A 12,985-nucleotide genomic window follows, 5' to 3' on the forward strand; every position below is an offset into this window, starting at 1 on the left:
AACAACAGAGTAATAGAACTAACAGCAAAAAGTGCAGTGTATTTTGTTCTTTATATAATTATCAGGTGAGGTGTTACCTGACATTCGCTAAATTTGGAGAGTGGAAAATTTTTAGCAGGATCCTTACTTAAGTGCGTTGTTTGCCATCAGGAATGTCTTTCCTCTTGAAATGATCTAAAAAAGAATTGGCGTTGCTGTAGAAATGTAATACAAGCTTTCATGGTCTATTTTAGCTTCAGTGTAGAGGTGGTTAAGCTGAGCCTGAAATTTTTATAAAATCAGCCTTGTCATCATTTGAGCTTAGACTGTACTCTTGATATATGAGTAAGATGTCTGTCTCCCAGCATATAAATATTCCCCAAATGTGTGCATTTTTAATAGTCTGCCCAAATCTGTCTTCATCTCTACCAGAAAGGAGCTACCAGGAAACTAAGATTAATTTTAATCATATATCCTTAATAACATTTTAAGCAGTTAATGTTATTAGAGAATACTAGAGGTTTATTTATTGGAAGATACAAAAGGATGGGTAGGGGGAAAGCGTGGAGCAGATTTGCTCTTTTTTCAATAAAACTTTAAAACATCAGTGACAACCTATAAAGTAAACATGGCCTTTGACTGTTATGGCTGAAAGAACTACAAATTGACAAGGGCCTTTCAGAAATACCAGTTTTCAGTAGCAATTACTGCAGGTTACGCTGTGATCCTCCTAGCTTTCAGGCTTTTTTTTTTTTCCTTTAACCCAGCTGCTTCTGTTGGGAATTTTTCTTGTGCTAAACTCAGAGGTTATGATGTCTACAGTCCTAATAATTTTGCTTTTCCCAGTAGTAGTGGAATGAAGTATTTTCAAAGCACAATTTTCAGCCTTAAATATGCCTTCCTAGAACAACACTGTTGTTTTTTCTAAGGAGGTGAGTTAAGTAGGTTTTAGGTCAGCAGAGTGGGACCTGATGTTAATTATTTTATTGTGAAAATATTCACAATAAAAAAATGTGAAAAATGTGACTGGATATGAGATGCCTGTGTATTCTTATTTCCAAAATAAAAAGAAAATAAACCATTTTCACCTGGATGCCTTTATGTTACTTCTGCTCTATGGATAAAATTCTAGTTTTCAGAGTTCTTACCTGTTCTTTCTGATTACAGTTATCTTTTGTGGTTGTGTTATTGTTGTTGTTTTGGGGTCATGTGTAATTTATTTGGAGGTGGGAGTTGTGTGAGTTTGTGTGTGTTGTGGTTTTGTTTTTTTTTTCTTTTTAAAGTATTTATTCTTCCCTCTACCTTGTTGAAGGACTTAGAGTTGCCTTTAGCTGATGTGTGAAGAACAGGTTCCACACTTGCGTTTTCATTGCTGGCTTTGCTGAGCACCAATGAAAGCAAACATCAGACCTTGCACTTGTTGGGCTGAGCAGCACCACGCTGGTTTGGTGCTGGCATCTCCTGCAGCGTCTGCGGTGAGGTCTGGGCCTCAGCCCGACCTCCTCTCTCGTCGTGTCCCTCTTTGCAGGGGGTGGCTGCTCTGGCATTGGGCCAGACAGGGCTGTGGGCAGGCTGGGTTTTCTCCTCCTGGCTCCCTGGGCTGTGGTGCTCCCTTCATCTGGGCTGGTGTCCCCCTGGCTGGGGACAGTAGATGATGGGAGAGGAAGGGAGTGGATGGAAGGGGCATGACACTGGCTCTTGCACAGGGTGTCACTTCCCTCCATTCATCCCCACTGGTCATGTTTCAGTGAGGTGAGGGGGGCTCTCCCAACTTTCCTCTTCTCATTCCTGTGGGTCCCACTGTCCTCGTGGTCATGTGTTTAATATTAGTTCCATGCTCTGTGGTTATTTGGTAAGTCTTGGTGTCAACATGTGACTCAACTCTGGCCTGTCAGTGCCCTTACCACATATTGCAGAGTGTACTGAGGGCAAAGCAGGCAAAGGGGACAGATTCCTCCTTTGAACTCTTAGTAGTTTGCTATAGAGGTTGCAGTTGTGTGCTTTGAGCGATTTATTGTAACTATAAATGCAGTGCTAACAAAGCTACCGTTTTTAATTCTCTGAAGATCTGAGGACCAGCCCCAACAGGGAAGATAAGGATGCATCAAAATTCTCAGAAAGTATGTGATGTCTTCATACAGAGTCAACATCTGAGCAGGACAATTTGTTTTGGTGCTGTTCTTATGCTACTGTCATGTAGGTTTCTGTGTCTGGCTGGAGACTGTGACATGCATTAACATGCAGAGATAAAATGGTGTTCTCTTTGTAAAGCCAAAGATGTCATAGGCAAATTTGCCATTTACAGAGTGACCATTATTGCAAGACTCTGCCCACCACATAAAGATCAGAGAGATTAGATTCTTTTTGATGCACTGGATGTATTCAAAATTAATGAATAAGAAAAGGTGCATTTTGGAGCAAGGGACTTTAATTGCTATGGAGTCATACTCCATAAATACAGAGAGAAAATTAAGGCAAGTATTTCTGATGATAGACTAGCATAATGTATTCCTGGGCTTTCCACCTAGATTAGTCTATTTTTGCTAACATTATCTCTTCTGTTGACATCTGGCAGTTTGTAGCTTATGATCTCTTAATGGAGAGGAAAATAATGGGAACTGATTAGGTCCCGGAAGAATCTTTCTTCTTTTGCTACGAATCATAATTTATGTGGCTTCCATGTCTTTGTTACACAGCCCATTAGAGCAAAATGTTTAGTAGTAACTTCTGGTTTGAACTTTAATCTGGAATGCTGTTAAAGAACTCTTAAGAAATAAACTTATTTTGTGCATGTGCACAAGCCATTAGGGTAGGTTGAACGTGTGTTGGAGAGGGGAAGAACATAAAACCTCTTGGCAGGAATCTTGGACAGCAATTGTGGCGTATTGTTAATTGCAGTAATTACCAAGCAGTTCTGAAATTCCCAACTCCTGATTTCCAGGTGCGTCAGTACCGCATTATGCAGAGGTGGTGGGTTTGTGTCAAAACCCAGTGTTACTGGCCTCTTTTTTTAACTTCTGAGAAAACCTCTAGTCCTGTCAATCCCAAGGTGACTGCAGTTCATCTGGAGAGCAGGAGTTACATCGTGCTTCTCCTTGTATACGTTTGAACTTGTATGTTGTTCACAACAGACAAACTTGTGTACAGAATATGGATCACTCTTTTTTTTTCTTCATATTATTTTAAAACTTCCTTATTTCTCACTATTTTACAGAATAATTATGAAGTGAGCATTATGTGTCTTTCTGGTTATATTGTTTGTACTGGTTATTTCCAAAGCTTCTGCTGATCTTCCTGTCTATAAAACACATGTAGCCAGCAAGATGTTTTGGTATAAACTATGTAACAGCTTGCAAAATGTTTTAATCCTCCCAGTGTTTTAAAACTTGCTACTGCTCTTTGGGTTACCTGCTTTGCAGCAGCTCTCTTCCTCTGCTGGAGAAACTGGCCTGAGTGGATTTATTGATTTTTGTCTTGTATACTAAATGGATATCACATGGAAACCATTTACTGGTTAAAGTTTTACTTTGCTTTGTCCCTGGGTCAGTTGCATTTCCACAACCCTGTTGTTTTTTGTAGGTGTTGTTGACATGTTGATTTATGAACTTCCTGTTGTTAAATGTTATATACAGGGAACTCTGCCTGGATATGAGGTACTGAGGGGGAAAAGAGCATCGTGCTTGGCTGCCTACCTGGCCCGTTTGGCTGTACATAATGGAGACCAAGGAAGAGAAGAAAGAACGAAGACAAGGCTATTTTGCTCGGTAAGGTTACAGGGTTTATTTCAATGTTGATTAAAATATGGAACTCTTCATTCTGCCTTTCTCACAAGGCCTTACGATTTTTCAAGTTTGTATAAAAATTAAACCCACGCTGCATTATGTATCCAGAAGGTACTTTCCTTGCTGTGTCCCTAGTGTTGGAGTGCATTTTCTTTTTCCATTTGGGTAGTGGAGATGATGTGAATTATAATTGTTATTTGTGACACAAAACTGTTCTTGGGTTCTCAGTTACAAATAGCACTGCGTTTGAGCTTACAGCATCCGGTTCCTGAAGAGTGTTTATAAAAACGCTAAGTGTCTAAACCTAAAGTTTATCTGATTTCAAATGAAGCACAGACTAAGTAGTATTATCTCATAGAACAAGATCAGGTAAGAAAGGGTATTTATATGCTGATAGGTTAAGCTGCCAGAGCTGTATCATCTTTATGAATACAAGTGATGTTTTTTCAATAATTTTTATTATTTGGAATTAATGATTGCTGATTTTTAAGAAATAAGTGATGTTGATTTCCTAATAACTTGTCTTTGTTAATTTAACAAGTCTGTAATCATCTCTGAACTGTGATGTACAAGGAGAACCAAAGCTCACTTACTCTTGGGAGAGTAGGAGGGGAAGAAATCAGTATAGAAAACGTCTTTGACTCAAAGGTACTTTCTGCACCATTGAAGAGGAAGAGCGTACACTCTCTCCACTCTGTACTAAATAACTATTATCGAAACTACACTAAAACACTACCCTGAGTGCATTACAGACATCTAAATACATGCCTGTCACACCATTTAGAAGGATTAGCATGAATAAAGTTACAGCGCTTCTTTTTTATTGCTGTTCAGGTCATACATAGTAGTGGCTAAAGGCTTGAGGAAGTTTTGTGGTGAAGGGCCTGTGTTAATGCCAGGTAACTTGCTTTCTGTTTGAAGAAATGCAGTTATGTTGAAGTTGACAGAAAAGAGTGGTGCAGTTAGGGATTTTGAGAAGGAGAAATAAACAATGGCACCTATAACAGAGGAGGTATCAAGTAGAATAAAGCAGAAGTAGCTGAGGAGATTGTACTGAGGAACAAGTAATTTCTTGTCAAAGAAGGCTTGGGCTTTGAGAGACATGTCTGAGTAAGATGCTTTAGTATTGAAGAGAATGTTTTTAGTCCTCTCCAAATTCTGTCTGCTAAACAAAATGGAAAGCCACAAGAGGCTTTCACCAAAGTCCTTGACACGTCATTTAAATCTATTTTGCAGCTTTCTCGTATCATCTGTGGCAATTCTCTTTTAAAAATTCACAGGGGCAGTGTGTCTTGTATGGGCACAGGACACTAGACAAGGGTCAAAAGGACCCGAAATTAATTTTTTGTTCTAGCACTTACCTGCTGTGTAACTCTGACTAAGTCATCTGTCTCTTCCCTTTCTGGCTCGCATCTTTTTCCTTTATGTAGGTCGCGGGCCATTAAGTGAAGTTCCCACTCTAAACAAACCCATGTATAATTACTACAGGAGTGTTCTTGCAGAGCCTCAAGTCATATTTTAATAGAAGCTAAAGTAGGTGAGAAGGTGGTATGCCCACCTCATCTTCGTGTACATTGTCTGCATGCGCAGTCAGGGACAGAAGCGGAACTGAATTTAGACGTCGTTGATTTTAATCTAGCATCTTAAGTCAAGCATGCTTCCTCTAGTAAGCAGGTGTCCCAGTGTGTTCCAGATAAATGATTAGAGTGCTTTACATCATGACCCATGTAAATGTCATGTGAGTACCTGAAAATAACAGTCAGATTATATTGCCTTTAGTACAAAGGCAGTTCTAACGATGTCCCTATATATTTTTTTCAGCTTTTAAAAATTTCACTTTTGACTAGGTGTAGACAGAAGTTCCCAGCTTATGTGCCTGATACTAGGACGCCAATATAAATTCATCAGGTGCATTCTTTGTTGCTGTCTATTTTGGATGCTTTGTGGACACCTGTTCTGTGCTTAAATTTAAGCACCCAAATTTAATATGATTTGGCCCTCATATTTTGTGTGCTACTTCAAACACCCTGATTTTCCTGCCAGCTTGGGCTCATATTTGTTAAGACAAGAGCACAAGCTTAGCTGATTCTGCAACACATGTGCTCCTCTACTTCCTTTACTGTTTTTTCCCACCCCTTACCTCTTATTACTGTTACATTTTGTTAGTTGAAGATAATAATAGTATTTACAGAATCTACATTTATGTATAGTAAACATCCTTATGAGAAAAGAACTCTCCCCACTCCTTATCTGAATCTCGTTATTTTTGCCTGTGATCAGATTTTAATGGGAGAAGACTTTAGTGCTTATCAGGGAAGAGAATGGGAAAGGGGTTAGACGTTTTGCCAGCACAAAGGAAAACTCTGCTCGATGGCGGGAGGGTGGGGATAAGGGCTCTGCTCCACCCAGGGCTGAGAAGAAGGATCCTGCCTATATCCTGGTTAGAAGGAAGAAAATTTATATATTAAATGCTGATGAAATAAGATGTTTTGTAGCTAACTTGTGGACTATATTAATGAAAACGCACAGTTGTTAATAGAAAGCTTCACTCTTTAATGTGAGGGGAAAGGTTGTTGAGGTATTAACAAGGACAGAGGCATTAACTAAAAAATGGGAGATGATGGCTCTTTCTCTTAATTTCCTGCTAACAGAAATGCAAGTTCTCTGTGCGCAGAGCAAGGGAGCGTGTGGGCGTGAATAGCGGGACGAGCAGCAGCCTCGCTGCCCTGCCAGCATCCCAAACTGTCTGAGTTCTCATCAGAAGCGGCTTTTGGCCATCCTGGACAGCTTTTGGTAGGGGTGGTGCTCAGTGTCTCACTGGTTACATTAGCAGTTGTGGGAAAGGTTGGCTTGAGAACCCCAAAATATTTGGAGTGGTTAGCATGGTGGTAGTTGTGTGCTGAAAAAGCAGCTCCTGAATTGCCAGAGAGGGAGCAGGATTAACACGAAATAACTGTCTGCATCTCTGTCCCCCAATTTTAGTGTTGTAAGTAAGCTCATTTAAACATTTATCCTTCAAAATATTTAAAATTTATCTGTAGAAGAGAGCCACCCTGTCATCATGTATTTCCACTACAGATCTTCATGGTCTGAGTGACTGAGTTTTCCCAGATTTCTTCCCCTCCCTGTTCTAAGTGAAGCTGAAATAAAACCCTCACCATCCATTTTTGCTTCTTACCAAATGCTCCTTTACGTGCTGTGTTTTGTGGTGAAGGGCTTATTTTTTTGTCTTGGTTTGCAAGAAATGAAACAAGTAACTTTTCAAGCAAACTAGAAATCTCTACAAAACCTTTTAAAGACCAATTTAAATTCAATATGCAGGCAAGACGGTACAGCTTGTGGGAGTTTAACAGGCAAGAAGTAAAAGAGTAACATGCAAGCATAAATTTCTCTTATGCAATAGGTCCTTATTTAAGACTGCTACTCCTACTTAAAGACTATTCTGTGTAGTTAAAGTTTCTTGCCTAATTCTTCAAGCCTTGTTTTTAGGCTCTTCTGTTTATTTGTGTCATTAGCTCCCAAATGGACCAACATTATCCCAGCTCTTGCAAAGAACTGTCTCCTCTTGCTCTGAAGTCTGTCCTGGTATCTAACAAGTCCAAAAATAAATGGTACAGTGTGTTATAGATGTACAATGGCACATCTATGTGTATTGGGCCCTTGACTCTAATGTGACATTAGGTGCTTTTTATTGTGATTATGTGCCCTTGAACACTGGTACCATTTCCCTCTGCTTGTACTCCCTTTATCTTTCCTGTCTCCTCACAGAATGGAGAACCTCTTGGTTTTCCCCTGCCCATATCATAGGGTCAAATTCAGAGGTGTGTTACCTTGTGAAATGAATAGCTATTAAAATTTTAATCTAAAAAGAAACTACCAAAATGAGTGACATATGTCACATGTAAAGAATTGCCTTGGATATAAGTTGGTAGGCTGGAACACTGAATATACAGCTTGAAACTGGAATTGCTTTGCATGTACTATTGTGTGATACTCGATATATCTAGACAAGAAGGTCTAGGAGATGAGAAATCATAAGGAAAGAATTTTGAGTAGTTTTCTGAAGGAATGGCAAAAGGCGCTCCTTTAGTTTCAAGTTTTCTGTCCCTCTTAACGTTCCTGACTGTGACTTACTCGGTATTTTCCATGCTTTATATGATCTATCTATGATCTTTGTCAAGTAGCTATCAGTTTTTTAACAGAGAACAACAAATAAATAGTGCTTTATTTGAAAAAATGTTACTTTTCAATAGATGACAGAGATGGTTACATTAGTTTTATTAGTAGTTATGAGTCCAACTTGTGATGACCTTAATCTGAAGAGTGCTGTATAGAGTTGAACCATAAAACTGATACTTATATTGAATGATTTTTTTTTTTAATAGTTTCCAGGGAATTACAAATGTTAGTTCTCATTCTCTCTCTTTTTTTTTTTTTTGGTCACCACCGAGAGCCAGATTTCTGAAGTCAAGGATGAAGTGCTTGTATTAGGGAAAATATTCTCACTGGGATTTGGGTGCTTTTGTGTTTACTGAATTTACATTGGTTTTGTTACCATCATTCTTTCAAAAAGGACTATGTATATGTCTGGGACATGCTTCAAAGCCCCCCTGAGTAGACAGAGACTCCCTTTAGCTCCAGATTGCTAATACTCTGTCAGAACCTGAAGCCAGTTGTACAACCTGTTGTTCACCTCCTGGTGCCTTCTGGTGTGAGTATTTAAGGGAAATAAAGGAATTCATGGCATGTTTCAATTTAATTTAGATTCTTGGCTTAGATAGCTAAATTTACATTGATATAGATTAAGATTTGTACATGAAAACCAAGATTAAAAAAAGTTATATAGAGAGTGTTTAGTACAGTTATCATTTACTTGTTAGCAGGCTCTAATTTACAGCTTTTTTTCTTCTCCTAATTAGTACCTAAAACTAAGTAAAACAAACCATATAATAAATGCTATACAACATTCTAATCACATCAGTTGTTTATGGCCTAACCTTAACTTTCCTATTAAACATTCACAACCCATGACAGCAGGAATCATTAATGCATCAGTGCTGAGCTGTAAACAGCCAGAGTCTGGAAAGCGTAGCTGGAGAAGAAGACATCTGTACTTGTCATATTGTTACGGTCTTTCCCTGGTCCTTGCTCGTGGCTGCTGTTGGAGGCAGGATATTGGCTTGCACGGAGCCGTGGTCTGATGTGCTGTGGTCGCTCCTTTGGTCAGTCTTCTGCATTTTATAAACTCATAGGTTTATAAACTTCTAACTGGGAATTTCTCTGGTTTTGTTCTGTTACATTCTCGTATTCAGTATTGGTATAGTTCTTATTTTTCATTCCTGTGGTTGTTAAGACATAAGAAGATGATGACATGAGAAAAATGGGAATAAATATAATAATGGGAAATAATGAGAAAAATGGGGGAAAAAAAGGGAATGTGTGGAAGGGGAGGGTATCAGTAGTGGCTAGGAAGGAGGGAAACCCAGATAAGGAATATATGCCTAGACATACTTTCTTGAGGGCATATGTGAGACTTTGTCATAGGTTTTTGTATTAGGTGCTTTTCTTATTGACCAGATTCATTATATCCACGTAACAGGCTTCAAATGTTGGGTGCTCCTCAAATCACTGTTTCTCCAGTCGTCTCCTTGCAATTGTTCTTGCTCCGCTGAGCCAAAGTGTTGATGTTTATCCAGGTTTCCTGTAGCACCCATAATTTATTTTTTGCTTTTAGAAGGAAAAGTTTCCACACATTGTTTTTAAAACAAACCATTGTGGAGATTTATCTTGGGCGTGAAGAATAGTCAAGCCAAGATCCTGGAGATGCTTAAACTTTTTTAAATGACTCTAGGAAATAATACATCATTTCAGCTCATCTGTATAATGGAAATTTCTTAGCTCTGCTTCCAGGCATATAAACATTACCTCATAATCCTATTACTGAAACAAAAAACAGTATTAAGTTTGACTCGTATTGTTTTGACCAATAACATGTATGGCTGAGGTGGTTTATTTTCTAAGAAAAAGCTAGAGATATCACTACAGATTTATGGCATGCAATGGATATTATTTTCTCTGTTATTTAGGAGTGTGTATGGGGGATAGTTGATTCGCTATGTTGGGTGCTGAGAGAAGCTGTAAAATATTTTCTGAAACATGCAGTACTGTGATTTGCCTTTCAGTTACTTAAAACAGAGGGGTTTCAATGTTTTCAGCCCGCTTTCTGCCTGCTGCTGTGTAGGTTAGTATTTCAGCTGTCCTTTGCAACCGTTGCAGTTTTCAGACATTAAAGAATGTCTAGAATGTCACAGGCAGCAGCACAAGGAGCATTTGAGTAGAGTTTTGGGAGGCTGATCATGTCCTTCAGATGCTGGAGAGACACTTGCTCTTCATTGCTTATAAACCTACTGTTGTATATATAAAAAATGTGAAATTTTTCTTTTTATCATTGGTGTAAACCTGGAGAATGAGAGTTGGGGGAAAATTGAACCTGCTTTTTGTGAAGAGTGTTGGAGAACTGGCGAAAAATGTGTTGAGTAGCTGCTTATCTTGGGAAGGGTTTCTTCATCTTGCATGCCTGTTGCTTTCTGGACTCTGAGGTTTTTATATTGGCGGTCTTGTAATTCTGTGGTACAGGATGAGAGTCAGCAGAAGAGTATGAATTACTGTTGTCTACTTAGCCTATGAATCACAGAATTATTCCCAATGTGATTGCTTCTTCTGGGAAGCATAAATAAGGCAGTGGTTTGTGCAGTCTCAGTTCTTTCCAGTGCTTTCATCCTCAAGACTACTGGAGTAATTTAGGATTGAAGAAGAATTTTGTTATTGGATAAGAGAGTTAGTGAAAGTATATAATGAGGCCCTGAGGCTTTCTTCAGAGTTTCTCAAAGTTTTCCAGTAGAAGAAATGCTTTTTATGGAGATAAAAAGCTTGCATAAGACGGGAAGCATGGTTAATCTCCTCAGCCGTTCACTTCCCCCTGCATGTGAAGTGAGACTGGGTAACAGTGTGGGCTCTGTATAAAGAGGCTTTTTTTTAGGAAAGGGAAGAAAGGGAGAGTTTCACAATGTTCTTGATATCTTTGAGGGCTATATCACAGTGTATATAGACAAGAGAGTTTCTGTTTATTTAGTCTTCAAACATGGTGTCTCATACCAGCAGTTTCAGAATTTTCACTAATCACCTTGCAAGATATATATACGGCTGGCTTGTTCAGCAGCAAGCATACAATGACCTTATATTTACTTTTCCCAAAGGGACATTTGGGTGTCTCGTATCAGCCTTTAAAAAGAAACTGAAAAAAAAAAAAAAAGAAAACAAGAAACTTATTTAGTCTCATTTTTAGAACATAAATAGTTACACGACAGCCTTTTTGATGTGGGGGTCTGTGCAGTTTTGATAAGAGTTGCTATTAACATAGTCATAATGTATTTTGTCTTCCTCCCCTTCCCTGTGGCCCACAGCCATGTGTGCCGGTGCAAATTTAGCATTAATACTTGGCAGATGTGTGGTTCTGCTGTCAATTTAAAGCAATGCTGTGTAAGATGCTACCAGAAGAGGTGGTCCCACTCAGCCTCCTGGTTTTGCCACATCTCTTACAGATGATGGAACTTCTGCTATCAAGGAGCTGCTGTGGCCTGAGAGCCAGTTCCAGAAGCAGCCGCAGTTGTGTTTAAGTGACATGGAGGCACACACCTAAAGAGATAATTAATTGTACTGACTTTTTGGTGGTGCTGTTAATCATCTCTTGCTCATTCTCTGGGAGAACCCAGCTGTTCTCCCACCTTGCGGCAGCAGCCCTGGTCAGGTCTCTTGTGCTTTGTACTACATTGTGATGGGGAGTGGGGTGTGCAGTGTTTTGAGAAGAAGAGTCAGCATCATGAGATATGTTAGAGTTTGCTGGACTGAAGTAAACCTAGGTTGATAAGAAGCTGGACATGCGCCTTCAGGGAAGGGTGCTGGTTTTTCTGGCCCACAGATGAAGCTGCCTGCCTTGTATCTGCTGCCATGATTCAAGACTTGTCTTTTTGTTTCTGACATGTGCCATGCTACATTGGATTGTTGGTTTGGCTGGTGGGATGGCCCATTTCTAGTATTGGTGCTGCCCATTTAAAGGGAAAGGTACAAATGATACCAGCAGAATGTGCTTTTGGAGAGGGGCAGTTTTTCCCCTCTGACTGAGGGATTGCAAGGCGTTATGTAGCTATTATAACTAAGAGACTTCTGTTGGTAAGAGAAGAAATGCTGTGGATCCCACATGGGGACACTGGATGATTGTTGGCTTGCACTACTATATTTAAACAATTAGTTGCATGTGCTGTAGTTTCTGTCGCCTTCCCTGGGGCTTTGCACAGGGTAAGAGGCTGTGTTGGTATTCCTGATGGCATTAGGTTCCCTGTGGTGCCAGGCTGGTAAGCTATTGTGCCCTCAGCATTAATCCAGCTTCCAGACTGGGTTTGGACAGGATTTCTCCCCACCTTGCCCTGCTCCTGCCAATCTGATTAGGGGAAGCTGGATTATAAATGTAGATTTGTGGTGGTTTTTTTCTGTCCTACTCTGTAGTCTGGGCAGGGAGTGTTTCCTAGGACCATCTGAAATGTAAGCTTGTATGTTAGCTATGCCGTCTTATGCATTTCCACTGAGGTCTATGGAATTTGTCCTATTGATTTGTGTGAGAGAAAATCCCAAGGAGAGCAGCAGAACTAGTTAGGAATTTGGGGAGGAGGGAGAGAATGGTCCTTATGCTGGAAAACCTTTGTAATGTAAATGAGCTATAAATCAGCTCTCTCCCTCTCTTAGTGCACTGAGTATTTTCCTGTCAGACAGCAGTCTCTGGCACAGAAAACTTATCTTTGTATAACACTTAATGTACTGATAATAACTCTAATGTTTTACTACTGTTTTTCTGGAGTGGCTGTTTTTGTTTCAGTAGACGTAAACTTAACATCTAGCCAATCAGGAGTAAACTTAGTTTAAATTATATTTTATGTTTTTGACATAACAATTCATTTCTGTCAGCTGCTAGATTTTTGCTTTCAGTAATGCTTCCATAAATATATGCCTTCAAGGTGTTAATCACATGTTTCAATCAGACTGTCTTTAAAAATCAAATCTCCTTACGCAGAAGATTTATCCTTATGTTCACTATCTGCATTAAAGAGATGATGCCCCTCTTTCCACCTGGATCACAGCAGGTGCTGCTTGTGGCAGTTCCGCTTGCCTGA

The 12,985-nt window shown here is 39.5% G+C and overlaps 1 protein-coding gene across 4 annotated transcripts in view; it reads left to right on the forward strand.

Moving 5' to 3' along the window:
* NCOA7 (nuclear receptor coactivator 7) overlaps positions 1–12,985 on the forward strand; it is an 88,815-nt gene that overhangs the window by 16,147 nt on the left and 59,683 nt on the right. For all 4 annotated transcript variants that reach the window (XM_080343070.1, XM_080343074.1, XM_080343072.1 and 1 more), the window contains one exon: positions 3,612–3,743. In XM_080343070.1, coding sequence (XP_080199196.1) covers positions 3,694–3,743 — 50 coding nt within the window. In that variant the 5' untranslated portion in view covers positions 3,612–3,693. The remainder of the gene's footprint in view (positions 1–3,611; positions 3,744–12,985) is intronic.

This window comes from Nesoenas mayeri, assembly GCF_963082525.1.
Source record: "Nesoenas mayeri genome assembly, chromosome: 3".
NCBI classification, from domain to species: domain Eukaryota; kingdom Metazoa; phylum Chordata; class Aves; order Columbiformes; family Columbidae; genus Nesoenas; species Nesoenas mayeri.